The 26,842-nt window shown below is 54.7% G+C and overlaps 1 protein-coding gene across 4 annotated transcripts; it reads left to right on the top strand.

The window, feature by feature from the left end:
• The first annotated feature begins 517 nt into the window (after positions 1-517).
• Positions 518-26,842, top strand: KCNN1 (potassium calcium-activated channel subfamily N member 1). Of its 4 annotated transcripts, none has more exons than XM_081076885.1 (9): positions 518-626; positions 8,724-9,206; positions 9,986-10,081; positions 12,698-13,116; positions 15,930-16,071; positions 19,022-19,132; positions 19,504-19,631; positions 23,899-23,968; positions 26,246-26,842. In XM_081076885.1, the coding sequence occupies exons 2-9, from the start codon at positions 8,805-8,807 to the stop codon at positions 26,492-26,494; spliced, it is 1,617 nt and encodes a 538-aa protein (XP_080933011.1). In that variant the 5' UTR covers positions 518-626; positions 8,724-8,804; the 3' UTR covers positions 26,495-26,842. The 4 variants fall into 4 exon arrangements, 3 of the variants coding, with proteins under 3 accessions (XP_080933011.1, XP_080933012.1, XP_080933010.1); XM_081076886.1 differs by lacking the exon at positions 518-626 and adding an exon at positions 4,228-4,449; XR_013995141.1 differs by lacking the exon at positions 518-626 and adding an exon at positions 4,245-4,449 and having other exon boundaries at positions 19,504-19,606; positions 26,246-26,841.

A 26,842-nucleotide genomic window follows, 5' to 3' on the forward strand; every position in this document is an offset into this window, starting at 1 on the left:
CCATCCTGTTCAAACAGAAGGAATACGTAAGAGAGCTACAGGCCCAAAAGCAGCAATAGACAGAGGCAGAATATGGAGGTAGCCAAGAATACAGCTGGTGGAGCCAGGAATCCCTGGTGCCTTCATCCTCACACCTGTCCCAACCTCACCCACTCAGATCTCCCCATGATGAAGGAATGGAGGGCATGGGGGGAGGACAGGGAACAGCATGGGGAAAGGCAAATAGAGTCTTCAGAGAGCAGTGTCCAGTGTAAAGAGGTGGGTCCTCCAGGGCGGGGGCCTGGCCTGGGAGAAGGTATCCACAGGGACTTGCTAATCGGCCTGATGGAGGAAACAGGGCCCTACTGGAGAGACAATGCCACCCATTTTAAGTTTCCTTAAAATTTACAAGGTGACCAAGCTCGTCAGAGTGCAGATATGCCGTAAAGACCATTGCAGTATGGGAACTGTCTGTACCCCACCCTCCTGGGGCCCTGCCTCAACCTCACACCCCATGTCTGGTCCTTACAGGTCAAGGGGAAAAGAAAGGTGGCCACAGCCCCCCAACAGCCAAGTGGTAACACAGCAGGACTGAAGGGGACAGGCCCTTTGGTGCTGGCTTGTCGGGAAGACCCCTTCACCCCAGGGTGAGTGAATCTCAGACTCAGGTCACCTTTGGGGGTAACGATGGCCCAGGGGCAGGATAGAAAAACTGGAGACTTAAGAAAAAGTGCCAACCTTTGAAATATTATTAACAATATAGTAATGATGAGATAATGACTATGCTTAGATTCCCCAGTCACTGTCCACTTTCTCTGATCACTGGTGGTGAGGAACCTGCTCAGAGAGGCTAGGAGACTCACTCAGTGACAGACACCCAGAAAGGGCAAGTTGAACTAGGTTAGAGGCCCAGCCTCCACCAGCTGGCTCCTGTGTCCGCACTCCCTGGGGACAGCCCTTAGGGAGCAGCTCTTTTGCTCCTTATTTTCCCAGCTGAATGGACAAGACAGTTCAGGGCATGGTTGGGGCAGGGGTTCCCCAACCCCTGGCTTTGTGGGGACTCCATGCTTATGACAAGCTGATTCCTTACCTGCCTTTCACCCCCAGTCCTACTTCCTCTTCCAGAGCAGGGACTGAGGGCTCAGTGGGCTGCCCATGGGGAGGACCAGGGGGTACAGGCACAGCCCCTCCCCACTCCTCCCTTGCCTCATTTCTTCCAGGGACCATATGCAAGGGTCAGTTGGATGAGTATTTATTGATCAAGATCTTATCTTGCTCGCTGGAGTTTTTGGATTTTGTGTGTGTGTGTGTGTGTGTGTGTGCTTTTGTCACCATAGTATCCCCACCTCAAGGCTTGCATACAGGAGGTGCTCAATAAATGCTGATAGAATTAAGGAAGCTTCTCCGAAGTCCCTGAATCTGGATAGCCCAGGAACAAGCCCTCTGGGACACCTGCCCCTGTTCCTGCCCCAACAATTCCCAGGACCTTAGGGGGCTTAACCCTCCATGACTTCTGCTCTGCTCAGAATCCCACACAGCCCTGCTGGTGGGACTGTTGCCCCCCTCTGACTCACCCCCACCCTGTTTGTCCCTTTCCTCTAACCCCACTGGTCTCCTTCTCTTCCTCCCAGATGCCCTCCTTGATTCCACCTCACAATGCCCTCCACCAGGAGTACCCTTTTCCTAAGCTCTTCCAGAGCCAGCTCCTGGGCCCCTATTGAATGCTCTCTCTCCCTCCTCTGACTACCCTAGTTAAAGTCTTCCCATCCCCATTCCTAGTTTTTCCCCACTTCATCAGATCTTTTTCTAATACTTTTATATATTTAGAATTCTTATTTGGAGAGAGTAATCCACCTCCTCTAGAAGTTCAGCTCCAAAAAGGGCAGATTTGTATCTGTGTCAAACTAGGTATCCCCAGCACCAGACGCAGAAGAAGCTTGGTGGATATGTGAATGAATGAATGAATGAATGAATGAATGAATGAATGAATGAATGAATGAACGAACGAACGAACGAACGAACGAATGAATGGAGTGAATACCTTCATACCTTCCCCACCCTGCCACCCCACACTCACAGGGGAATCAGGGTCCAGCTTCCCTTCAGGTAGCCAGCAGTTAGACCCATGATGGGGCTGAGATTTCTGCGCATGCATAGTTGGGAGTGTTGGAGGGCCACCCCCACTCAGACTGTTGCCTCTGGGTCCCTCAGCTCTTGTGAGGTTCTCCCAGCTCTCCTGCACCCACACCCTGGACCACTGTCCCTGGAGAACGGACTCCATATTCAGCTACCAGCCTCTCCCCTGTTTGGTCTGCAGGCTATTTCCTGGGGGCGTGAGTCCTGGGGCACCAAGCCATCCTCAGGTCCCTTCTGGCCAGCTATAGGCTTAAGGGCACTGTTGGGAATGGAGACCCAGGTGGCCTCCCCCCATTGCCCTACCCCTGTCCACCACTGCCAGCCTTGTCTCTATGAAATGAGGTCCAAGTAGGCAGCAGGGCAGGCTTGGGCAGGAGGTTGATCAGTCACCAGGTCAACTGTCCTACGTTTGGCAGCTTGAAGGGGGTCCCTGACCCCTCAGGGCAGGTGAATCCAAAGGGGCAAGAGGGTCTTTCATCTTTCCAGGGCAAGAAGGTGGGTACAGATCCCATGAGGCCTGGGCAGGGCGGGAGGCCTAGAGGGGCCTCTGGGGGGGGGGGGTAGCCGATATTTTTGTGAATTTGTGAGTTTCTAGATGTTTACATGTTGGACTTGAATTCAGAAAGTGTCAAATGCTGCAGGGTCCCCACAGCAGCCTGTGCAGTCCGGGGTCAGCCCGTGGGCATGGCATGAATGCTTGTCGTGGGATAGGGACCCATATGTGGGCGGGGCATTGAGTGTGGTGTAGGGATGTGTGCCATATGCTGAGGGAGATGTGGGTGGCTTCATCAGTGTTTTAGAAAGAGCCCCCAGTGGCCCAGTCAGGGGAACAGTCAGTGCAAAGGCCGAGGTGGGAATGGCCACGGGGGGATGGGAGGCCTGGGTGGGGTTGGTGAGAAGATGGGAGGATGCGGGAGGGATGCTCCATGGCAGAGAATGACCCCTTTAGAGTCACCACCACCCCACTTCTGGCACCCTTGACAGCAGGGGATAGGTGGTCCCCAAGCCTCCACTTCTAGACCCTCACAGCCCTGGGCACTGTCACCACAGCCAGGCTTTCCTCTGGGTATCCCGGACAGGTGGGGATGAAGAACAGGTTCTTCAGAAGAGGGGACAGGAGTCTGCTGACCCTGGGCCGTCACCTGGCCCTGCTCAGACTCACCACCATCAACGGCCCACAGGGCCAACCCCTGCCCAAGCAGTTGTCCACTCATTCTTTCATTCAGCGCAGCCATTTTCTGGGCCGCAGAGAAAACAAAACAGATCCTGACCTGGTACAAAGCTCAGGTCCAGAAAGAAAACAGATGTGGGGCTTGGAGAGAGATGGGGGAGCTGCTGCCTTCAGGAGTCCCCAGGTTGGAGGGACACCAGACTCAGTCACCCCAGGTAGGGACAAGGTGAGGCTGAAGTTGTGAGGCCACCTGGGGGAGGAGGAGGTCCTGGTCCCCAAGGCTCCCTGCAGTTATCATTAATGTTGAATGAATGAATTGCCCAAGGACAGCCTTGGTGCCAGGAGAAAATGGCACAGTTTTGGGGACCCCCAAACTAGTCTCCTGCTGTCCTGCCATCCTGGCATTGGTTTGCGGGGTTAAAAGTGGGATAGGAAGCAGAGTACCAAAGAAGGTGGCCTTGAACCCTATGCCCAGCAAGCACCCCCTTGACCCCTGGAAGCCCCCTGTCCTAACTACTAGGCACTTGGCACTTGCCAACATTCTGCTCCCCCGCCCCAAGGCTCCCCCACACGGAGCAAGCATGTGATGAGGTCATTTCGGGAAGGAGGTGTCCAGTCGCTTTGCAAAGTTGTCCCCTCAGCAAGTGCGTGTGGTTTACAAAGGTTGAGGGGTGCCTGGAGTTTGGGGGACCTAATTTTGGGAGGGGGCTGCTAGGAGTTCCCGAGGGCTGTCAGGGGCAGGAGTTGTCGCTTGGCTAATGTCCCCTCCATCGCGCGAGGCAAGAGGGCGAGTTTGAGGACCGCCGAACGCTGAGGGGGGTCGAACAGGGCAAGAGGAATGAGGGATCTTTAAATGTAGGCGGTGCTTGTGGGGTCGGAGGGGGCGGGCCCAACCCTGGCTCAGCCAATCGGCAGCGCCGCCCGCGTCGCACCGCCCCCTCCTCTCCCGTCCCGGGCGGGCGCTCGCCCCCCTGTCCGGCCCGTGCACAGGGCGGCGGGGGATGCGCTCACCGCTGCGGTCCCCTACCCCACCACCCCTGGGCCCCGCGCCCCACCGCTTCAGCCCGCCCCCGCTACGATTCCGGCCCCCGCCTGGGGGTCCTTGGCCGCGCGGGACCCTGTCACCTCCAGCCTCGTCCGCATGCCCGAGTCGAGCCCCGCAGGTACGGGTTGGGATGAGCTGGGGCGCCCGGGGAGGGAGGCAAGTCCAGGAGGGGGACGTGGTTTGGGGCAGGGGACACAGGGAGGGGAATGTATCTGGGCACTGCCCGGGTGAGTGACGAGTCTCAGACCCCCATCGCGGAGGGGGAGGGTGCTGGGTTCTCTTTGGGGGTGCAGAGCAGTGAGTGTCCAAACTCCATGGATATAGTGGGGGAGCTCTCAGCGTGGAGGCAGTGACCCGGGACTGACTTGGGAACGAGGGGGAGGATACCCTCCGCACTGGCCCCTGGATCCTGTGGTCGGGAGCAACCCCGCAGGGGTCAGGGAGCCCACTTCTGCGTGGACAGAAGTCCGCGTACCCCGCACAGGGCAATGCCCTGCTGTCCTGGAGGCGGCCCATAGATGTGAGTGCTGGAGGCTGGGGCCGAGTGGGAGAAGCTGACGGAGATGGAGCAGTGTGGAGGGCGCTAGTGGAGGCAGCCTTGGGGGGCAGGGCTAATTGCACCCTGCTGGCTGCTGGCAGGTCCCTGATGGGTGGTGATTGGAACGCCTAGGGGATCTGTAGGTCAGCCAACTGCCTTGCTGCGCCCTCACCAGGTAGCTCATGGGGCGGGACGGCAAGCTAAGCTTGTCCACCCTGCAGAGATAGGGCCCCAAGAGGACTGGAATGGGGGTGTCCTGGGGTCCTTCCCCACCCTCCACAGGGACACATTACCCACGACTCGCCCACACATCCTGGAAGGTTCCACCATGTGCTGCTCTGGTTTCTGGGAGCAGAGGGGTGGGTATTTTGCCCTATAGGGGCCTCAGCCTCCAGGATAGACAGGGCAGGGGCACCGTCTCTTGGTCCCGCTCTGAAGGACAGAGCGTTGTCAGACAGCAGCACTGCAACAGGTATACCCCCAGCCACATGCTAAGATTTTCCCCTCAGATCTGGCTACCTACCCTGTGGGGTGGGCACCAAGAAGTCCCTTTACTGAAGAGACAGTGGAGGAGATGCTGAAAGGTCCCTTGCTGCGACCAACCTGTCATTTGTAAAAGGACTCATGGGAGGGCCCTTGGGGTCTGGTTGAGTTTCTTTGTCTTCCTGTTGGGTGAGACAGCTCCTTGCTCCCTGCCACCTGCCCATCTTTCTCAGCTCCTCAAGAACCCTCCTGGGTGTCTCCTGGGATGGCATGGAAGAGGTTTTTGCTCATCCCCCCATCCTGGCCTTCAGGGAACCAAGGTCTCATGTCCCAGACACACGACAATTTTGGCCACTCCAGGGTCCCCCAAAATAATGCCGCCTATAGGGTATTCCTCCTCTTTTAGGGGAGCTCCTTGGGGAACTTGGGAGACTTCACCCAGAAAAAAATGTACCTTTTCATGGACATCCAAATTTTGGCCAGGATTTCAGAGGGGCTCTGGGTTCTTTGGAAGTCCCTGAAGATCCCAGGAACCCCAGCTTTAGGTGCAGGTTTCAGTGGGGGAGGGTTAGGTAGATCTGGGAAGAGGAGGGGTCTCTTGTCTGTGGGTCTTTCTGGTTCCACTCAGCCTTTAGAAACAGGCTGCCCCCACCTTCTGTGGGATCTCAGGCAAGCCAGTCTGTCATTCTATTTTCTCTGAAGTCATGGGAGGGGTTGGCACTCACCATGCCTGTGCCCTGAGCTCTGAAGCCCAACAAGGGCAGGACTAGGCTGTTTCCCTTTCCAGATAATAGCTGTCAAGAGGAAACCAGGCAGGTCCAACCACTAACTGCCCCCCTGTTGACACTGACTTAGTCCCTGGCCTTCTGTCTGTGTGACCTTGGGCAAAGCACTGAACCTCTCTGAACCTTGTCTCCTGTCTGTAAAATGGGGTCAGGGACGCTACCTGCATCACCAAGTGGCAATGGGGATTAAATGTGATAATTCTGTTAAAGGGCTCCACCTACAGTAAGCATTAGGTGCACATTAACTTAACGGGCACCAGGAATGCCCTCCACCCTTCTGCTCTCAAGGAAGCCACCTGCCACCTATCCCCCCCACCCCCTCCCTGCCCAGGGCACCTTAGGATGAGGCTGCCAGCCTAGGAGGAGCAGGGCTGAATTGGGCCTGTGCTTCGGGCGGCTGAGTCACATCCTCAAATTGCATCTTCAGTGTATTTCCGAAGGTCATCTGCAGGGCCCCGACCCACTCCCAGCCCTGTCTGCCAGGCCACCCTCCTCTCCCGCCTATGCCCCCAAGAGCCTTGAGCAGGGACCTGCATTTTCAGGAGGGATGATAGGAAAGGTGCCAATGGTTTCCTAGTCCCCTAGGTGAGGGCAGGGTCTGGGGTTACTGCGCGTGTGTCCAGGTGATAAGCAGCTAATGGCCGTTAGGGTGGGGGGCAGGGTCTCCCCCCACCCTAAGATTGGCACCCAAGTGTTTGTGAGGACAGAGAGAGATCAGGGCCAAGGTCAGCCTTATAAATTATAAAGTGCTGGGCCTGGAGAAGGCTAGCCCATACGAACTGTGAAGTACTGGGCCTATGTGAGTCCAGGTCTTATAAACTTTGAGGTACTGGGCCTGCAGGAGACCAGCCCGTACAAATCATGAAGTGCTGCACCAGCGGAGACCAGGCCTTATAAATTGTGAAGTATCAGACCACAGGTGGCCACGGCGTGGTTGAAGTAATGGGTGAGAGTAGTGAAGAAGGGACATGTTCTAAGACTCATGAGGTCACTTGCCATGGAAGGAATGTTTTTTTGGCTCCTACTGTATACTGGCACCAATGTCTGGGGACATGTAGTTAGCGGGACAAACCCAGTCTGGGGGGGTGCTAGACAAGGGTGCAGGTGGTCGTGCGATGCATGGGATAGACACCTTGGCCAAGGTCGCCCATTGCTGCCCAGCAGCATAGCTTCTCATAGCTCATTCCTGACATGACAGTTTCCACGTCTGTCACCTGCTGAGCACAGGTTCAGGGCTGGGGAGACGTCCTGTCTGTATACACAGTTCCCTCTTCCCAGGCCCCCAGCACATGCAGGCCTGGCCTGTATAAAGGGGGCAACGCTTTGGCCCACTGCCCACGGCTGCCCCGCTTGTTGAGAGGATCCCACCAGGCAGCCTGGTCCAGACTCTGCCCTGTGAAGGGAAACAGTCCCTTCACAGCATGGTGCCTCAGTTTCCCTAGCTGTCAAACTGGCCAACTCCCAGGACCCCCTTCTTGGGGGTGTTTCAAGAATTAAGGAGAAAGTTTGTGTGAAGGACAGAGCCTGGCATGTAGTAAATATTCAATAAATGTTGGCAGAGTGGCCACAGGTGGCACGTGAGGGTGAGAGCGTGGGCTAGATTGGGTCTGGCGACTCGGAACCCAGCAGACCAGACTCCAGGCAGGATCATTGAGGTCCCTGCTCTCCCACATGACACCATACGACACAATTCCATGAAAGGACAGAATCGGAGGATCTTGGGTGACCAGATAGTCTGCTCCTTCGTGGCCTGGTGGGGAAAATGAGGCTGGCTCGGGGTCAAAGGGCCAGGCCAAGCATCCCTCACAGGCCCTATAGAATTAGTTTGGGAATCTTAGAGTTAAATCTTGGATTGCCACATTGGCCTTGGAATACATTTGGAGACCACGGACCACCCTCAGCCCAGGCAGGAAAGAGCTGAGAGTCTCTGTAACCCCAGCCTCTGTCCCTAATGTCCCCTCAGCCATACCCTGTGCCTGCGTAAGCATGTTCAGGCCTTGGGCCAACTTGAGGGGAGGAACTAGAGGCTCAGTAGTGTCTGTCCAAGAGCCTGAAGGTCAGGAGGAGATGGCCTGGATTGGAACCACCTCCCAACTATACACCTACGTGGCCCCCAGTTCTCCTAGGCAAACCTGCTGGCAGATTCCATCTCAGGCATGCAGAAGGGTTTAGTGGGTATTGGCTGTGTGGTAGGCATTGTGCTAGGTACTTGGAGATACAGAAAATCCATAGGCAAAGGTCCAGTAGGAGGGTGTTCCAGGCAGAGGCAGGATCAAGCTTGTCAGGATGGGTGACAGGGAGGTCAGTATGACTGGGAGGGAGTGACTCTAGGGAGACTGAGAAGGATAAAAGCTTGGGAGTTGGACCACAGAGGGCCTTCTGCCCACAGTAAAGAGTTTGCTTTTCTATGTAACAGCACTGGGGAGCCATAGGAGTGTTTTAGCAGGGGAGGAACATAGGTTGACTCGGATGTTTCTGGGATGGCAAACCCACATGTCAACTTCTCTGGGTTCATGGCCTCCCGAACCTCTGTTCTGGAGTGGCCCTCTGGCAGTTGGCGTGACCGTGTCCCCCATGCCCCTGCAGGTCAGCGTGGGAGCCCAGCTGCTGAGCCATGCCGGGCCCCAGGCGGCCTGCAGCGAGTCCAAGCCCAGCACCCACATAGTCATGAACAGCCACAGCCACAATGGCTGTGGGGGGCGGCCGCTGGGCAGCGGGCCGGGGGCCCTGGGCCGAGACCCTCTGGACCCAGAGGCTGGCCGCCCCTCACAGCCCCCGCACAGCCCAGGCCTCCAGGTGGTGGTGGCCAAGAATGAGCCAGGCCGGCTTTCACCCGGCAGCCCCCGGGGACAGCTCCAGGAGCAGGAAGAGGAGGAAGACGATGAGGAGGATGAGGTGGGCAGTCAGAGGGGCTCAGGGAAGCCCCCCAATGTGGGCCACCGCCTGGGCCATCGGCGGGTGCTCTTCGAGAAGCGGAAGCGCCTCAGCGACTACGCCCTCATCTTTGGCATGTTTGGCATCGTTGTCATGGTGACAGAGACAGAGCTGTCCTGGGGGGTCTACACCAAGGTAGGCACTACCCTTCCCCTTGGTATTCTAGGGAGGCCCCAGTGGGCATCCCAGGGAGACCCCGCTGGTGACACCAGGCTCTCTGCTGCCCCTTGGGCATGGGATAGGGGCACATTGGCCCCAGGAGAGATGGGTGGGGGGTCCTGGGGAGCCCTGGAGATGGGAGGTGGGGGGCACTGGGGGTCCTGCTATGCCCACTTTCTGGGGGTGGCAGGGAGGCTGCAGATGGGGGCGAAGGCTCCAGCCCATTTCCCTACCTGCACCAAGGGGCTGAACCCTGGCTAAAGGTGGGGAAGGGTCTGTCCCCCAGGACAGGTCAGATAAGGGAACCGCAGACAAGGCCTAGGCGGGGGGCAAGGAAAGAGCCCCATCACCCAAGCAGTTGGGGCTGGGTTAGAACATGACTGTGTGTCCCCTTGTGCTGCGACGGTGTATGAGGACAGAGAGGTCAGGGCTGTGTCAGCCCATAAACTAAAGCGCTTTGCCTGTGTGGGGCCGGGCCTTATAAACTGAAGTACTGTACCCACATGAGGCCAAGCCTTATAAATTGTAACATGCTGGGCCTTTAAGAGCCCAGGCCTTATAAACCACGAAGTCCTTGGCCCACAGGAGACCAGGTCTTAAAAACTCTTAAGTGCTGGATCCATCTTGCTGTTAGCCCAGACCTAAGGAGTAAGGACAGGAGCATCGCTTCCTGAGCGAAGTACGTAGGCGTGGGGGGTTGGAGGACTACCCACCCCCTCAGCCTCCATCCTGCTGTCTGCTCTCTCTCTGCCCAGGAGTCCCTGTACTCATTTGCACTCAAATGCCTCATCAGCCTCTCCACCGTCATCCTGCTGGGCCTGGTTGTCCTCTACCATGCCCGGGAGATCCAGGTCAGTGCCCAGCTGAGCTGGGGTACTCCCCTTCCTGTGCCCCCATACCAGCCACCTGGGACCCCAGCCTCCTAAACATAAAAGGACCAATAGCCTCCTTATAGGAAAAAAAAAAAAAAGATCTCTGTGAAGACACACTGTTTAGACCACTCTACATTTTCCTGGAACACGTGTCTATGTTTTCATTTTTATTGATTATTTGAGAAAGAAAGGGACAATGAGAGCATGAGGTGAGCTAGGGTCTGGCTCACCTGGGGCATTTTCACAGCCCTGGGGTCTTCTGAGGTTTTGCAGTGATGGAAACCAATGTTTGTAACGCCAGGCTCCTTTCCTTCTTTGATCAGACCCTGCATTTAAAAGATTTATTACATGTCAGGGAGTTTGTTCTTCTGTGTTGGGAGTTAATAAAAAGCAGGTTGGGCCTGAGTTCAGCTCACGGCATATTGGGCACGTGTGCCCACAGCGGGCAGACATCACCTGGAGACACCAAAGGTTGTCAGGTTTGACTTCTCCTCTCTGGCCCCTGACCCCTGACAGTCTGGCAGGAGATGGGCATAGAAAAACCCTGCATGGATCGCACCCTATGCAGATGTCTGTGGGGAACGCTACTGGAGTCTGGCATGCAAGATAGGCCCCGGATGTGGCTGGGGGCAGCAGAGAGGGGACAGTGACACCTGAGCTAGAAGGAAGCAGTTTTGAGGGTACAGTCCCTGGGGATGATAGTCTACTGGTTCCTCAAAAAATTAAACATGGAGTTACCATATGACCCAGCAATTTTTCTCCTACGTGTAGATCCAAGAGAAACAAAAATTTGTACATGGATGTTCAGAGCAGGCCTAGTCACAACAGCCAAAGAGTGGACACATCCCAGATGTTTGTTAACCGCTGTATGGATGAACAAAATGTGGTCCATGCATGTAGTGGAAGTGGTATTCATTGTTTTATTCATACATTATATTATTGTATTCATGTGCTCGTATTATACATAAGTTGCATTATTTGGCCATACAAAAAGAATGAAGCACTGTGTGACTTTGCCAGGGCCGCCGTAACAAAGTTCCACAGCTGAGCAGCTTAAACACCAGAAATTTATTCTCACAGTTCTGGAGGCTGCAAATCCAAGACAAGGTGCCAGCAGGGTTGCTTCCTGGTGAGGCCTCTCTCCTTGACTTGCAAGTGACCACTTTCTTGCTGTATCCTCTCGGGGCATTTTCCCAGTTTCCCGGGTCTCTCTTCCTCATAGAAGGACACAGTCCTATAGAATGAGGTCCCCACCCCCATGACCTCATTTAACCTGAATCACTTCTTTAAAGGCCCTGTCTCAAAATACAGTCACAGTGGGCTTCAACACATGAATTTTGAGGGGATACAATTCCGTCCATAACACTCCGTCGTCTGGCCCATCCCCAAATGCATGTCCTTCTCCCATGCAAAATACATTCACGCCATCCTAATAGCCCCCCAAATCTGAACCCATTCCAGCATCCACTTGAGGGCCCACGTCTTATTTAAATATGATCTAAATCATATTTAAGATCTGGGTGCAATTGAGGCAAGATTCTTCTCCCGCTGTGAACCAGACAAGTCACATCCTTCCAAAACACAGTGGTAAGAGGCAGAGGATAGACTGTCCCATTCTAAAAGTGAGAATCCAAAGGAAGAAAGGGGTGATGGAGGGGCAGCCAGATGGCTCAGGTGGTTAGAGCGCGAGCTCTGAATAACAGGGTTGCTGGTTCGATTCCCACATGGGCCAGTGAGCTGCATCCTCCACAACTGGATTGAAAGACAACAACTTGGAGCTGATGGGCCCTGGAGAAACACACTGTTCCCCAATGTTCCCCAATATTCCTCAATAAAAAAATTTAAAAAAAGAAAAAACAGAAAGGGGTGATGGCATCCTAAGTAAGTCTAAGAGCTGTCAAGATAGATTCCATGAGTTTTGAAGACTCAAGAGCAATCCTCTTGGCTCTACCTTCGAGGCCCAGTGGGGTGGAGGGTCACTCCTTTGGCTCTGGGTGGTGGCCTTTTGAGTCTGGCTTCTTTCACGCAGCATGATATAATCAAGGTTCATCCAGTGGTAGCATGTGAGTGCTTCGTTCCTTTTTATAGATGAGGAATATTCCACTGTGCGGATGGACACATTTTGTTCACCCACTCATCCTTTGACAGACACTTGAGTTGTTTTCATTTTTGGCTATTGTGAACAGAGCTGCTGTGCTTGCGTGTGTACAAGAATTTGTTCTAACACCTGTTTTCATTTCTCTTGTGTATCCCACCTAGGAGTGGGATTGCTGGGACATGGTCACTCTCTGTTGAACTTTTTGGGGACCACCTGTCCCATGTTTAGTTTGAATTGTGGCCGACCCTCACATCTAGGGAGTTTCATATTAAAGTCCCTTCTTCTCCCACGTCCTGGACTGCGATCCTCCAGCTTCCCATCTCCCTTAGTAGTCCTCCTCCCTCCTCAGGCCTCTCTGGGGAAGTTCTTCATGGTTTCTGACCCGAATTTTTCCTGTAAAAGCCGGGCAGGTGGGGTTCCGGGTCGGGATCTTCTGGGGGGGGGGTGCTGGGTGTGTGTCAGAGACCCACCGCCTCCCTCCCGCCTGCCCTCTGCAGCTGTTCATGGTGGACAACGGGGCAGACGACTGGCGCATAGCCATGACCTGCGAGCGCGTCCTCCTCATCTCCCTGGAGCTGGCGGTGTGTGCCATCCATCCGGTGCCCGGCCACTACCGCTTCACGTGGACCGCACGGCTGGCCTTCACGTACGCGCCGGCGGCGGCCGAGGCGGACGTGGACGTGCTGCTGTCGGTGCCCATGTTCCTGCGCCTGTACCTGCTGGGCCGCGTCATGCTGCTCCACAGCAAGATCTTCACGGACGCGTCGTCCCGCAGCATCGGGGCGCTCAACAAGATCACCTTCAACACGCGCTTCGTCATGAAGACGCTCATGACCATCTGCCCGGGCACCGTGCTGCTCGTGTTCAGCATCTCCTCCTGGATCATCGCGGCCTGGACCGTGCGCGTCTGCGAGAGGTGGGCCTTCACCCCAAACCCCACGCTCGTGGCCCCCATGCCCACTCATGACTTCAGTGACCCAGGCTCCCCTCCCCCATCTCCTCTGTCCCCTTGATTCCCCACCCCCTCCCCCCTCAGTTCCTGGCCTCAGTGACTGTCCCTCAACCCTGGGACTCCAGCTTTGTGTCCTCAGCCACCCCTGGCCCGTACCCCAACCCGCAACCCTCTTGGACCCCAGCCCTCTCTCCCTCCCCCACTTCCCCAGGGGGACTCATGCTCCTCTTTCTCCCACTTCTCCCTTCTGTGGGCAGCTGACCTCTGACCTCTGGCTCAGATGGTGGAGGCAGCAGGAACAGGGACACCCCCCATCTGCCTGTCCCCCCACAATTTAACCTGCTCTCCTTCTCCCCTCTGCCCACCCCACTGGACTATAGGGAAAACATGTGAGTCCCACCCTCGGAGGAGCTGTACGCACAGAGCTGCTGCCACTGGGCTGCCCGTCAGGAATTTAAGATTAGCTGCCACCAGGGGAGGGAATGGGGAGGGGAGGGGGGTGGCCAGGACCAGCCAGAGCCCATGGGGTGTCAGGAGAGCCCGTCCCTGCACACAAGGCCAGGTGGGATTGAAGACAGCTGGAGGCAGGCCACTCTCAGGTTATATCCACTGGGCACCCTTGGGGGCCTTGTCTCCAGGGCTTGGAGAGGAAAAAGGGCTTAGCTCTGGTCTCTTGTTTGGGCAACTGACCCCCGAGTCTGGAGCCTGAGGTGAAGGAATACTGACTCAGCCTTTAGGACCCCCCACTTGGGATTTGTTCTGAACAGCCCGGGAAAGTGGCGGGCTGTCAACCCACCTTACAGACGAGGAAACTGAGACTCTCAGGGGCAAAGAGACACTCCCAAGGGCCTGTTCCTGGTTGTCTCCAGATGCCTGGGGGGCTCCAGGGGAGGGCGGGGCTTTGTTGGGCCTCTTAGGGCAGAAGGGTAGTTCATCCCCGAGGAGTCTCTCCTGCCTTGTGCCTCGCTGGAGAAGGCCCTGGAGGGTTGGTGCTGTGACTTGGCTTCCTGGGGGGGTTCCCTGGGCTGGACCTGTTCCCTAGGACCCATTCCTCATCCCTTCTAGCCCCTAGTCCATGGCCTCCGCCACTTCCTGACCTGGGGCTTACAGGGGTGAGAGCCCAGCTCTTCCTGTCATGGAGGCTTACCATCTGGATGTCACATGGGGTCTCCTTGGACTCCTGACATACCCCAATGCCAATTCTCACAGCCCATCCCCTACCCAGTCAGGGTGGGCTCAGGATCAAGGTCTGGGGAGTGAGAGAAGGGTGCCCCTCATCAGGCATCCCTGAGGTCCGTGCTTGGTCATTTGAGGGGTCCCTGGGTGGAGGCGGGAATGGGGCAGGGCCGGGGGTGGACAGCCAATCCTAAATTCTGAGCCCATGATGCTGCTTGAAGCCTTGTTCCCCCCCTGTGGCTCTGTCCCACCCCCACCCCACCTCCCGCATGTCCCCCACTCCCTGGTCCTGGGTGGTCCTGGGTGATTCTGCAGCACCTACCATAGGGGCACCCGAGCCTGGGACTCCCCCACCCTTGGTTAGAGGGCCTTCCTCTCCTCCTGCCTCCTGGGTGAGGACGCTGGTCTCCCAAGAGGAGGCTGGGACAGCTTGGGGCTCAGGTACCTCAGTGACAGATGGTGGTCAGTTCCTGTTTTCTCGCACCCAACCAGCAGCCTGGAAGTCCCCCAGCAGGGCAGAGATTCCCAAACACTAGGCCTGCTGGGAAGGCCTCCATCCCTTCCACCCCACATTGGGGCTTCCTGTCCATTTCCCCCCCAACCCTTGAACTCCTGACCCCAGCCCCTTCTGCCTGGAACAGCTCTCCCCTAGTTCCTCCTGCCCCACTCAGGCCAGGGGCCTACCACCTCTGTGTCACCTCAATTGACCTCTAACCTTGAACCCCTTCAGGGGAGGTCTCTACCCACTGGCATGGGTATCAGATGGCCTGAGGTCTGGGAAGGAGGGGGTCAGCTGGAAAGGGCTCCCCCGAGCTGGAGGGGTTTTACAGGCTGGAGGCTGGGCTGGAGTAGAACCTTCAGTTGCCTCAGTCCCAGAAAACCAGGCCCTCAGCTGTGGCCAGGGTTCCAGGCGGGGTTGTGATGAGGATAAGACAATGTACTTTGAAGGCCTTGGGGCCTGTCCCCACACGCACACCAAAAGTTTAGCCCCAGGCCTTTCCCCAGTGACAAGTAAGCTATCTCCTCTCTCCTCACGCCCAGACCAATCCTAGGCCCGAGATTGGGACAACTGGTGCTGCCCTCCACATATTAAAGTCCCCTCTTCTCCCACGTCCTGGACTGCGATCCTCCAGCTTCCCATCTCCCTTAGTAGTCCTCCTCCCTCCTCAGGCCTCTCTGGGGGAGTTCTTCACGGTTTCTGACCCGAATCCTTACCTCCACTCCCTGCCGCTTCTGGCACCCGTGGCCACCCATGTCCATGTCTATCTATGTCTGTCTTTGGGTGGGGGATCGTGGCACACGCATGAACACTGGTGGACGCACCCTCACCTGGACCCCTCTCTGCCCCGTAACCAGGGCCAGGATGGCAGATGTCCCAGGCTGCAGCTCGGGGGTGGGGAGAAGGCATGTAGGTGGAGGGGAGGCTGGGAGGAGGGTGCGGGTGCCCTCTGCCCCGGGGGCTAACCACCCCCTCCACAACCATGCCTTTACCACTCTGAGCCCCCAGAGTGACTGGCTCCCGACAGTAAGGCACGGCCCCAGGGGACACGACGAAGGCAGAGGGCCCTGTGTGGGCTGACCAGCCCCCCTGCTCTCCCCAGGTATCACGACAAGCAGGAAGTGACCAGCAACTTCCTGGGAGCCATGTGGCTTATCTCCATCACCTTCCTCTCCATTGGCTACGGTGACATGGTGCCCCACACCTACTGCGGGAAGGGTGTGTGCCTGCTCACCGGCATCATGGTAAGGGCCAGGGCCCTTGCATACCCCCACTGACAGGGAACTCACCCCGTCGTGAGCTGTACCACACCACAGTCCCTTGTATCCACCCAGCCCTCCGCCACCACCCTACTTACCTCTGAAGTGACCTGGAATCCACACCTTCGGCTTCCTGGGGACATCTCTTGGGCTCTTCCAGCCCTAGATGTGCAGCCCCCACGGTGCTTACCCAGCCAGATGCTGTGGTCCACTCTGACCACAGTGTCATTGTTGCCCCTTTATCCTCCACTTGCCTAATTCACAGCCTGTGGATCTAGAGCAAGGGGCTTGGTACTTCCATGCCTGTTTCCCTGGCTGGAAACAGTCTCCTATTCCCCTGCTTATCGTAAGGACTGAATCGGTTCATTGATGTGAAATACCTAGAACCATGAATGCCCAGTCAATTCCCCACCCTTACCTGATTTGCGGGGTGGCCTGAGCATGTCACTGAGCCCCCATGGTGTGAAGTTTATTTCATGTGACTTAGTAGACCCAGGCAACACCCCATCTCCTCCAGAGACTTCTTAAGTTGGTCACTGGTGAGGGCAACCTTTGACATCTGGTGCCTTCTCCTTTCCCTGATTCCATCATCAGATTCCCTCCTTCCGGAACTTTCTTTCTCTCCAAGCTTCTTTCATCTCCCCCACAAATGCTTTTCGATGTTTTGGATTATGAATTGTCCCATGCACAAGGAATTCCTCCCCAGCCCCCCGACCCCCAGGTAATGACACGTTCATCTGTGAAAAATCAGTGAACACCAACAGGCCCTCTGACCCCATGCCAAAGTCCATTCCAGGCCTCTCCCTGGGACATGTCCTTCCTTTTTGCAGCACAGAGAGAAGTGTTTGTTTCTGCAAAAACATGATGCCATCCTCACCGCTGTTTCCTTTCTTCCCAGAAAGGGGGGCTGTCTTGCAGAGGCTCAGCCCAGCCCCCTTCACCACATGGGACTGTCCCCAGTTGTCATCATCTGTCAAAGCCCGAAGCTCAGTGTCTCTGTCCTTCTTCACCTCTCATCCCTTCCCATTGGGACACAGCTGGGGGTCCACATCCTCCTCCCACCCCCACTAGGGCCGCCTTTCTGGCCCAGCTGACAGGGCCCCTCTCTAGTAAAATAGCATCATGCACATTTGCTTATGTTACTTTGCGACAATAGAAGGGAAAACAATAAAGCTTGGCCACAATCCCCCCCCCCCCCCCCGCTCCCTCCCACAGCAAATGAACTTTACAAACGAACAAAGAAAAGCACTCAGATAAGATGAGGGCTTTAGATACAGAAAACCTTCAGCGAAGTGGAAAAGCTGTGTTCCCTTCTCTGGGACTCAGCTCCTTCCAGAAAATCAATTCCATATCCAGCCTATATAGCTCGTTCCCTACACACTCATGCCCTGTCATGCTCAGGGCCCTTTTAGCTGCTCTATTAGTCCTTTCCTCTTGTGCCCCACTGTGTCCCCTCCGGGTCACTGCCCCACGGACTCACCCCCTTCCACTGTCTCACCAACCACGTGTTTCCCCATTCTTGAACTTCATGGTATCCCACCATGGCCTCCTCTGAGCTCAGCATTTTTTGCTCAACACTACCTCCATGCTATTGGGCGGAGCTGTCATTTGTTGTTTTCCTTCCTGTGTACTATTCCACGTGCAGGTTTCCAGGATGTTGCTTTGTCCCTAATTGACAGGCCTTTTCCTGAGAACAGGCTCCTGGGTCCTCCTAGGATCCTCATCTTAGCCAGGAACCCTCAGCAGGGTCTCCTGGGGGGCGACTTTGTGCCCACCCTGTCAGGCTGTGCATGTTGGCTTCCGGACCCAACCAGGACGATCAACAGTGTCCCCGGCTCTTGCCCACTCCTCCCCATAAATGTTTCCTTCCATCCCTAACAAAAACTGAACTACTGCCCAGCTGCACACCCCCCCCCCCGCCCCGGCCTGAGCCCAGACCTTTTCCTCCTTCCATTCTGTCCTCAACAGCCTCGAAAGGAAGCAACTGGCAGGTGAGGCACCAGGGACAGCTTCCAGTGCAGGAGGGATGATACCTTCCTTCCGGCCCCATCACCTGCCCCCTGCCTCCCAGTCACTCCTGAGGCTGATGACACCTCCTAAGTGTCTTGGGCTCCCTGCCCCCAAATCTCAATGGCACAAGCTCCTCCCTCCCTTTGTCCTTCCTGCATCGCTTTTTGCTGCCCCCTCCCTCAGACCTGTCTGCCCGTCCCTTCCCCTTGGGACCTCACTCCTGCCCTCTTTCCCCCTCCCTGACCCCACGGCCCTTGAATGGATAAGTGAGTCCTCTCTGACCCCCTTCCCTAGCCAGGGCTCTGGCTGCCATTTAGGGCACCCTGAGAAGGGTGGTTGTACTCAGCAGGGAGCCCACAAGGGGAGGCATCCCTCCCCTCCCCTCCCCACCTCCTGGGACCTGCGCTTTGCCTTTTCCCTCCTTCAGATACCCCACTGCAGGCAGCCAGCAGGCCTTCCCTCACGCTGCTGCCCTTCTCACCTGTCAGCTGACTCCTGTTACTGCTCAATGACCTGTTAGCCTGGTCTCTGTTCCCAACAGCCAGACCCCGAAGCCCTGACAGAGATGCTTCTAAATCTTCCCACCTCTGTGGTCATTGGCCCTGAATGTGCCTGCAGATCCTGCCATTTCTTATCTCCGAACCTCAGTTTCCCCCTCTGCCCAATGGAGATAAGAGTAGTCCTACCTCCTGGGGTTGTTGGGATCAAATGAACTAATCTGTGGGACACACTCCCCAGATGTTTGAAGGACAAAGAAAATGGGGTCGGGAGTCAGTGAACTAACTCTGTGACAATACTGTGGGCTTGGAGGGTAAAGACAAGTGTGGAAATCAGGGCAGCCTTCCTGGAGGAGGGGGGGTGTCTTGCTTGAGGCCTGGGACCCACATGAAATGGGATCCTGATGTGCCCCACCCCCCTCATGCAGGGGGCTGGTTGCACAGCACTTGTGGTGGCCGTGGTGGCCCGGAAACTGGAGCTCACCAAGGCAGAGAAACACGTGCACAACTTTATGATGGACACTCAGCTCACCAAGCGGGTAAGGACGCCAGTTCTCATCATGGGCACCTCCCCTCCTTCAAGGGCAGAGCCTCCCCACCTTCCTTCTGCACACGCCAGGCACACCATGTGTCCACAGGTCACCACACTGTCCTGTGTGTGCCAAGACTGCACTGGGCTGGGCCACTAAAGGGAACGTCTGTGAGCCGTGCATAGAGATGTGACGATGGCCACAGGTGGACACCTGTGTGCCCAGTCACAGCCCAGCCACAGGCCATGCAGTGAGAGGCAGGGATTCTGGGGCTAAGCAGCCAGGTGCAACTTATGAACTGTCTGACCCTAGCAGGTCAATTTCTCTGTGCCTTGGTTTCCCCGTGTATAAAATGGGGAACTGTTCTTTTCTGGCCTCAGGTTAAAAACGCCGCTGCAAACGTTCTCAGGGAGACGTGGCTCATCTACAAACACACCAGGCTGGTGAAGAAGCCAGACCACGCCCGGGTTCGGAAACACCAGCGTAAGTTCCTCCAAGCCATCCATCAGTAAGTCCAGCACCTTTCCCGCTCACGTTTCTGTATCCGCCTGGCGCGGAGGCAGCCGTGACCCCCCCGGGAGGAGGCCTCTGGCTAGGCCAGACAGCTCAGCATGGCCTTGTCACGGCCCCTCCCATGCTGGGTGGTCAGCTGGTTGGGGCCTGCAGCTTCTGTTGGGTGGGATGATAGGATGGTCAGAGGGAGACACACATGATGGGCCCAACACTTGTCCGGGGAAATTATCTCTGATAAGTCATTGCAGACCACTCAAAATAAATGGCAGAAAGCATATGTTATTCTCTGAACTAGCCAAAATGATTTTACCCCTTAGACACTGAAGCAATTTCCCCTTTTTGCTTTGGCTGCCAGGAAGCTCAGAATTAAATATATAGCCTGTTTCATATGCTTATGTGGGATAATTAGAAGTTACCTAATTTCCTCTGTTGTCTCTTTGTCCTGAGAATTATTTAATCAAGAGTTTTCATCCTTGGCTGCCCACTGGAGTCACCTGAAAGGCTTTTAAAAATCCCACAGGTCACACCCAACACCAGTTACTGTACAGTCTGGGATGCAGCCTGGGTTTAAACTTAAGTTCCTCAGGTGAGTCCAATGTGCAGCCAGAGTTGGTAAACTTTTTCTGTAAAGGGCCAGATAGTAAATATTTCAGGCTTTGTGGACCAGACACTCTGTCACCACTACTCTGCTGTTGTAGCAGGAAGACAATAAAGATGAATGGGTGTGTCTGTGCTCCAAAAAAACTTTATTTTCTAAAACAGGCATCTGGTCAGATTTGGCCCACAGGCCATCATATGCCAGTCACCGTCCACTCGACATATCATGTGATCCACCATATATAATTTTAAATTTCCTAGTAGCCATATTTCTTTTAAGAAAGCAAAAAGAAGCAAGTGAAGTAAATTTAATATACTTATTTAGTATATCCAAAATATTTTCATTTTAACATGAGATTAACGTAAAAAAATCAATGAGATATTTTAGAAAGTTTTTTTATATTAACTCTTCAAATTCTATTGTGTATTTTCTACTTACACCTTGTTTTTACCCAGACCAGCTACATTTCACGTGCTCAGTAGCCACACATAGGATAGAGGGGACAGCACCCCACCTAGAATTTAAATGTGGGGACGAGGCACTCAAATCTAAATTGAGTCATGTGGTACCTGATTTAAAAGAGTAAAAACATGTTTTTAGGCACTTTTCAGAATGAATGAGTTCTTATCTCTCACATCGTGGGAAACCCCTTTCACAACTGGGCTCCCCCAGGTGAAGCAGATGGCTCCCTGCCCCAAGAGCTCCCAGGTCAGACTCAGGGGCCAATGAATGAGAGAGCGAGATGAACAGTGTTAGGGTCTCAACCAGTACAGCAGGAAGGCAACTGAGTCAGCTGTGGGGAACAGGCAACATGGAGCACACCAGTGTGAGTGGGGGGGTGGGGAGGCTGAGTGGTGGGGGAGCCCAGGGTGTGGCTGGGGCAACCCAGCTCCTGGGGTCCCAGAAGGGAGAGTGTGACCATTTGCCGTGGAGAGACCAGGCCATGGGAGAAGAAGTTCAGGCAGCTGGACTTTAATTTTTAAATTCTATTTAATCGTTTTTGCCTCATTTTTAAAAACAGCTTTATGGAGGTGTAATCAACATACAGTCAAGTGCTCCTGTTTGAAGTATTTGAAGTATACAGTTTGGTCAGTGTTGACATATGTGTACACCTGTGAAACTGTCATCACAGTGAAGCTCATGAACAGATCTATGACCCCAAAAGTTTCCTGGTGCTGCTTTCCGTCCTTGTTTTTTAGCTAGAAAGTTTAGTCCATCTACGTTTATTGTGTTTGCTGTGATCATTGGATTGATGTTTATTGATAACAGTCCCTACTTCCCAGGACCACAGGGTCCTCTAAATGGGGTGATGTGCAGAAATGCCTGGTGTAGTTCCTGGCACCGAACAAGCGCTTGGTGTAACGCATGATACTGCCCCCCGCCCCCGCACCCTCCACAGCCTCTGCTTTCTGCCTCTACTTCCACCATCATCTAAAGCAGGAAGAGGAGCTGGTACCCCACTTACTCGACTTCATTGTGCCCAGGTGTTAGTCCTAACTCCTCATCAGACCCCGAGGCTCTTGTGGGAAGGGAATGCCCCTCATTGACCCTTCCCACCTTCTAGTCTCTGCCAGCTAACTGTGGGGGCCTGGGCAAGTGACGGTGCTACTCTAAGTTTCATTTTCTTATCTGTAAGGTGGAGCTGATGGTAACGTGTATCTTCTCCGGGAATGGGGTGTGGGTTGAACACAGTTGGGGTGACCAGATGACTCGCCTGTGCCTGCCTGCCACACAGTATTTTCTAAATATAGGAACTGGCGTTGTTGTTATTGCCATCCTCAATATGGTCATTGTGTCACTACACAAGCATTTCCTGCACCAGTCAGTGTGCCAGGCATGGGGGACATAGACACGGCTCTGCCCTGGACCTTGCCCCATGGGACGTTCCAGAACATTCTATGGGGGAAGTAGGAGTGTGAGAATTGAGGAAAGCCAAGTCTTGGGGAGAAGGCAGTATGCGCAGCCAGTGAAAAGGAAGAAATAGTCTCAGAGAGAGGCTGGACTGGGGAGCATAGCTTGGGCTTGGGAAGTACATTTGTTTCCTAGGGCTGCTGTGCCAAAGCGCCACAAAGTACCACTGTCCTGGAGGCCAGAAGCCCAAAATTAAGATGTCAGCAGGGCCGTGCTCCCTCTGAAGGTACTAGGGGAGGATCTGTGCCAGGCCTCTCTCCTAGCGTCTGGCAGCCTCAGGCGTTCCTTGGCATGGTTGTAGATGCCTTGTTCCAATTCTCCATTTTCATATGGCGTTCTCCGTGTGCCTTCATATGATCCTCCCTCTGTGCATGTGTGTCCAAATGGCATCCTTTTTATAAGGATACCAGTCATTTTGGATTAGGGGCCACTCCAATGACTCATCTTAACCTGGTTAAAAATCTGCAAAGATCCTATTTCCGAAGAAGGTCACATTTTGAAGTCCTAGGAGTTAGGACTTCAATATACCTTTTGTGGGAGACACTGTTCAACCCATATAACAGGGACGTTCCAGAGAAGCTGAGAATGACTTCCGCAGGGAAGGTGTGTCAGGGCTCGTCGGCAGGGCCCTGAGGCTGGGGGTGTCTGTATCCACCTCCGTTTCTCCAGACTGAAGGCTGGGTCCTCTCAGGGAACCTGGCAGGACCCAGTATAGTGGGCCCCCAGAGGCCTCCCAGAGCACCCATCACATGTGGGCACACATGGGTTTAGTTTAGACCAGTGAGGAGAGAGTCCTCCTGGGAACCATTTCCCTGGGGCAGTGTAGCTACAGAAGGCATGGAGAGGAAGGGCAAGGCCACACACTGGCTAATTCCCCACCCACTTGGGCAGCTGTCTGGAAGCCAAGGGCTCAGAGGCTGAGTCGTAGACAGAAGATCAAATCCTGCTGGGGTGCTAGCAAGCAGTGACTTGCCCCTCTGAGCCTCAGTTTCCCCATCAGGAAACATCATGGGCAATTTTCTGGACTAAATGTCACCTCTGGGGCTAGGTACCTGGCAAAGGTTGGCACACAGTAAGGCTGCAGGGTGAGGGCAGCTGCATTTGTCCTGGCTGGGGCTGGGTGGACACTGTCAGAGGGAGGGGCAGAGGACAGATCCATCCGAAAGGGGCTGGCATTGCTCTGGCTGGGCCACTCCCCAGAGTAAGGGCAGCAGTCCCTCGGCTGTCCAGCTTCCGCAGCTCGGCACTGGGGTCTCGCGCGTGGGCAAACCGGCAGGGTTGGGCCAGAGCCATTCAGCACTGAGGTTAAAATTTCCATGTCATTTCTCTCTGCTCCGCCGGGTCCTGCCAGAGCTCAGAAGTAAGTCTACTCCTGGGGGTCAGGGGTGCATGGTGGTCATGGGACAGAGCACACACCTGGAGCAGTTCATGGAGGCAGCCAGGGCTTGTGTCCACCGTGTAGGCCGATGCAGGCTTCACCTGGGCTTGGGGATCCAAGTTCCTGGGACATTCTGATTCGGGCTGTGTGGACATGGCCAGACGGTGGGCACTATGGGCGGTGGCTGAGCTCCGCCCAGGTCCTGCTGCCCCCTGCTACAGGGAGGGAATGGGCTACAGGGGACCTGACTCCAACTCCCGCCTCATCCCCCTGCTCGTGCATGTCCTACATGGTGACCCCGGGTTGGGCATGTGCATGAAGGACTCCTCCATTAATGCAGCAACCACCTAACCCTACCCACCCATCTGTCTCCAGGCTCCGGAGTGTGAAGATTGAGCAGGGGAAGCTGAACGACCAGGCCAACACGCTCGCTGACCTGGCCAAGGTGAGCAGGGAATGGCCGGGTTGGGTGACTCCTCAGGCCAGTAGAGGCTGGTTGGGTCTCCTTGGAGAAAGGGGGACATTCAGTAAAGGACAGGGCCCGGCTCCTGCCGAGGGATGGACAGCACTGGCACCCACAGGACAGACAGGTGACATAGGCAAGGGGTGCAGTGTGGGCCACATGAGCCACCAGGGGACACCAGCCCTGTCTGCAAGGGTCCACTGTGACCAGAGGCTGTGATTGTAAGAGAGACTCTGGGAATCTACATCTGTGTAAAAGCTACTTTTAACATTGCAGCGATTTTTTAAAAAAATTAGTATATAAGAAAATAGCTTTAATAAAAATATAGTGGGCATAATTGGTGATTTAGTACTTTTGGTATGGATATAAATTCAAATTATACCATCAGCAGACAGCTAATTTGTATAGCAGTTAAACACATTTCAGGAAATTAAAGTTGATTGTAAGGGCTTTATAAGATCGGATTGTGTTATAAATGGTTTTGTTGGTTCTAATATCAAGTCCTACTCTTTCCTGATTTTTATTCATCCATTGAAAGATGTGTGAACTGACCCAACTTTAGTTAGGCGAGTTCTTAGAATGTTTTCACACTATTCTGAACTCGCTCCTGGTCAATAAATAGTGTATTTCATAAATAGTTCATGTGTGAGCTTTGTTTATTGGCCCCAGCCCCTAGTAAATTAATCAGTCTGAGGCTAATTTAATATTATCTGTAGAAGATGTTAAGTCCTATTCTATTTTACTTCTTATACCCAGCTCATTTTGGACTCACTCTCTTCCTCATTATCAAGAGATTGCAAAATAATTTAACCTACATAAATTTAATTTGGAAAGAAATATCACAGAGGCAAAAACAATCTAGAACCCTGAAGAAATAATTAAATCAGTAATAGAGAGAATATAACCCTACGAGCACATAGAAATTGTTGGCTAACTAATTTGATGCCACATGATATAATAGCTATAAATATAAAATACCTTGGAAAAACTCAGATACTAGGCATTACAATTTGAATTATCCATAGCGCACTTTGTTAGCATAAACGATTAAAATTTGAATTTTTAAGTTATTTAAATTTTGTAATCACGGTGGTATGCTCTCAAAATACATGTTACAAAAGATTCTTTGAAGTCAATCTTTAGATTGGATTATATGAGTTTATAACTTTTTAAATGAAACAAGGTTAAAATGTTTTCCAATCTTAAATGTTCATGCTTTCCTTCCCAATGTTCCTGATTTAATTTGTATCTCTCTGGCAAAAATAAAATGTATATCCTAAGTTTAAAAAAAAATTGTTTTTAAACCTCAGAGAGGGCCAAAATGAACTATCCCAGCGCTGGATGCCTCCAGATGTTACCCTCTGGCGCTGGGGGCTTGGATCCGTGAGGCAGGCCGGGGTGAGGGTCAGTGGCCTTAGGAGGGTCCTCGAGTAGTTTGCACCCCCTCCAGTGGGGTCAGCCTACCAGTAACAGGAGAAAGGGGCAGAGGGCAAGTTGGAGGCAAAGGCGTATGGAGGCTGGAAGGGACAGGCGGCTGATACTGAAATAGGCACCTCATCCTGTCTCCCTCCCACGGAGCGAGGAGTTGGGGGCGGGGAGTGTTTTCCCCCCACAGCCGGCACTACCCCTTCAATCCTCCCCTCCGAAGCCTGGAAGGGGTGGTGAGCTGCAGGCGACCTGGAAGTCTGGTCGCCGCGGAGCTGGGCTTAGAGACGCCGAGCTATGTTCTAGCGCCACCTCGTGGCAAGAGTGGTGTCTGCACCGACGGCTGTCTCCGCGTAGCGGGCCTCCCCTTCCAGCATGGGTGTATCTGGACAGTGACAGAACCGGTCCCTGCTGGCTGCATTGTGGACAGCAATCGAACTGGTGGGAACGCCCCGCGGCCTACCATAGCAATAATTGCGGTTGTCGTGTTCCCCGGTCTGTAATTGGGTCAGCTCTTCCCAGTAGTCATCTCTCCCTCCAGATCCCTGCCGGACTGGACCCGTCTAATGTGCCACGTGGCCAGTTCAATCCATCAGGACAGATCTGGCCACAACCATCCCTCTCCAGGACCTCCCTCGGCCTTTCCCAGGCCTGCTTTCCAGCAGGGCATTCGAGACCTCTCTGTCTCCTCACTTATTCTCCCACCATTCCCTGGGGTCCAGCAGGAGACCTGCAGGGCTGGGCGTGTCCTACAGTCTCTGCAGTCTCTCCGTGTGTCTGTTCCTTCCTGTCTCACTAGGCCTCTTCTCTCTCCCACCTCTCTGTCTCCGGCAGACCCAGAATGCCATGTACGACCTCATGTCAGAACTGCATGCCCAGCACGAGGACCTTGAGGCCCGCCTGGCTGCCCTCGAAAGCCGCCTGGATGCACTGGGCACTTCCCTGCAGGCCTTGCCCAGCCTCATTGCCCAAGCCATACGCCCGCTCCCCCCACCCCTGCCTCCCCGGCCTGGCCTCCTGGATCAGGCAGCCCAGATTCCCCCATGCCAGTGGCCTCCTGTGGCCCCTTCAGATTGCGGGTGACCGCCCCACCCGCCACCAGACCCCACAATCTTGGCCATCGTGTGGCCGCCACCTCCATGCCATCCAGGAAGCCCTGTCCAGTGGCACCTCTTGGAGTTCAAGGAGCCAGAGCTGAGTTGGGCTGAGCGGCCCGGGGCCTGCTCCACCTAGACTGTCCCGGCTGAGGGCAGGGCTGGACCTCAAGCAAGGGCAGGGGCAACTGCCACAAGCTTCCTTCCTTATTGGAGCTGGGGGAGCCCGGAGCTTCCTCTGGTCCCCTAGCCCCCGACTCTCCCCAGGCCCCCGGTGGGCTCAGAACAGCTGGGAGAGGGGTCCTTGCCAGTTCTGAATAAAGCAGGACCCACCCAT

This window comes from Rhinolophus hipposideros, assembly GCF_964194185.1.
Source record: "Rhinolophus hipposideros genome assembly, chromosome: 16".
Taxonomy (NCBI): Eukaryota; Metazoa; Chordata; class Mammalia; order Chiroptera; family Rhinolophidae; genus Rhinolophus; species Rhinolophus hipposideros.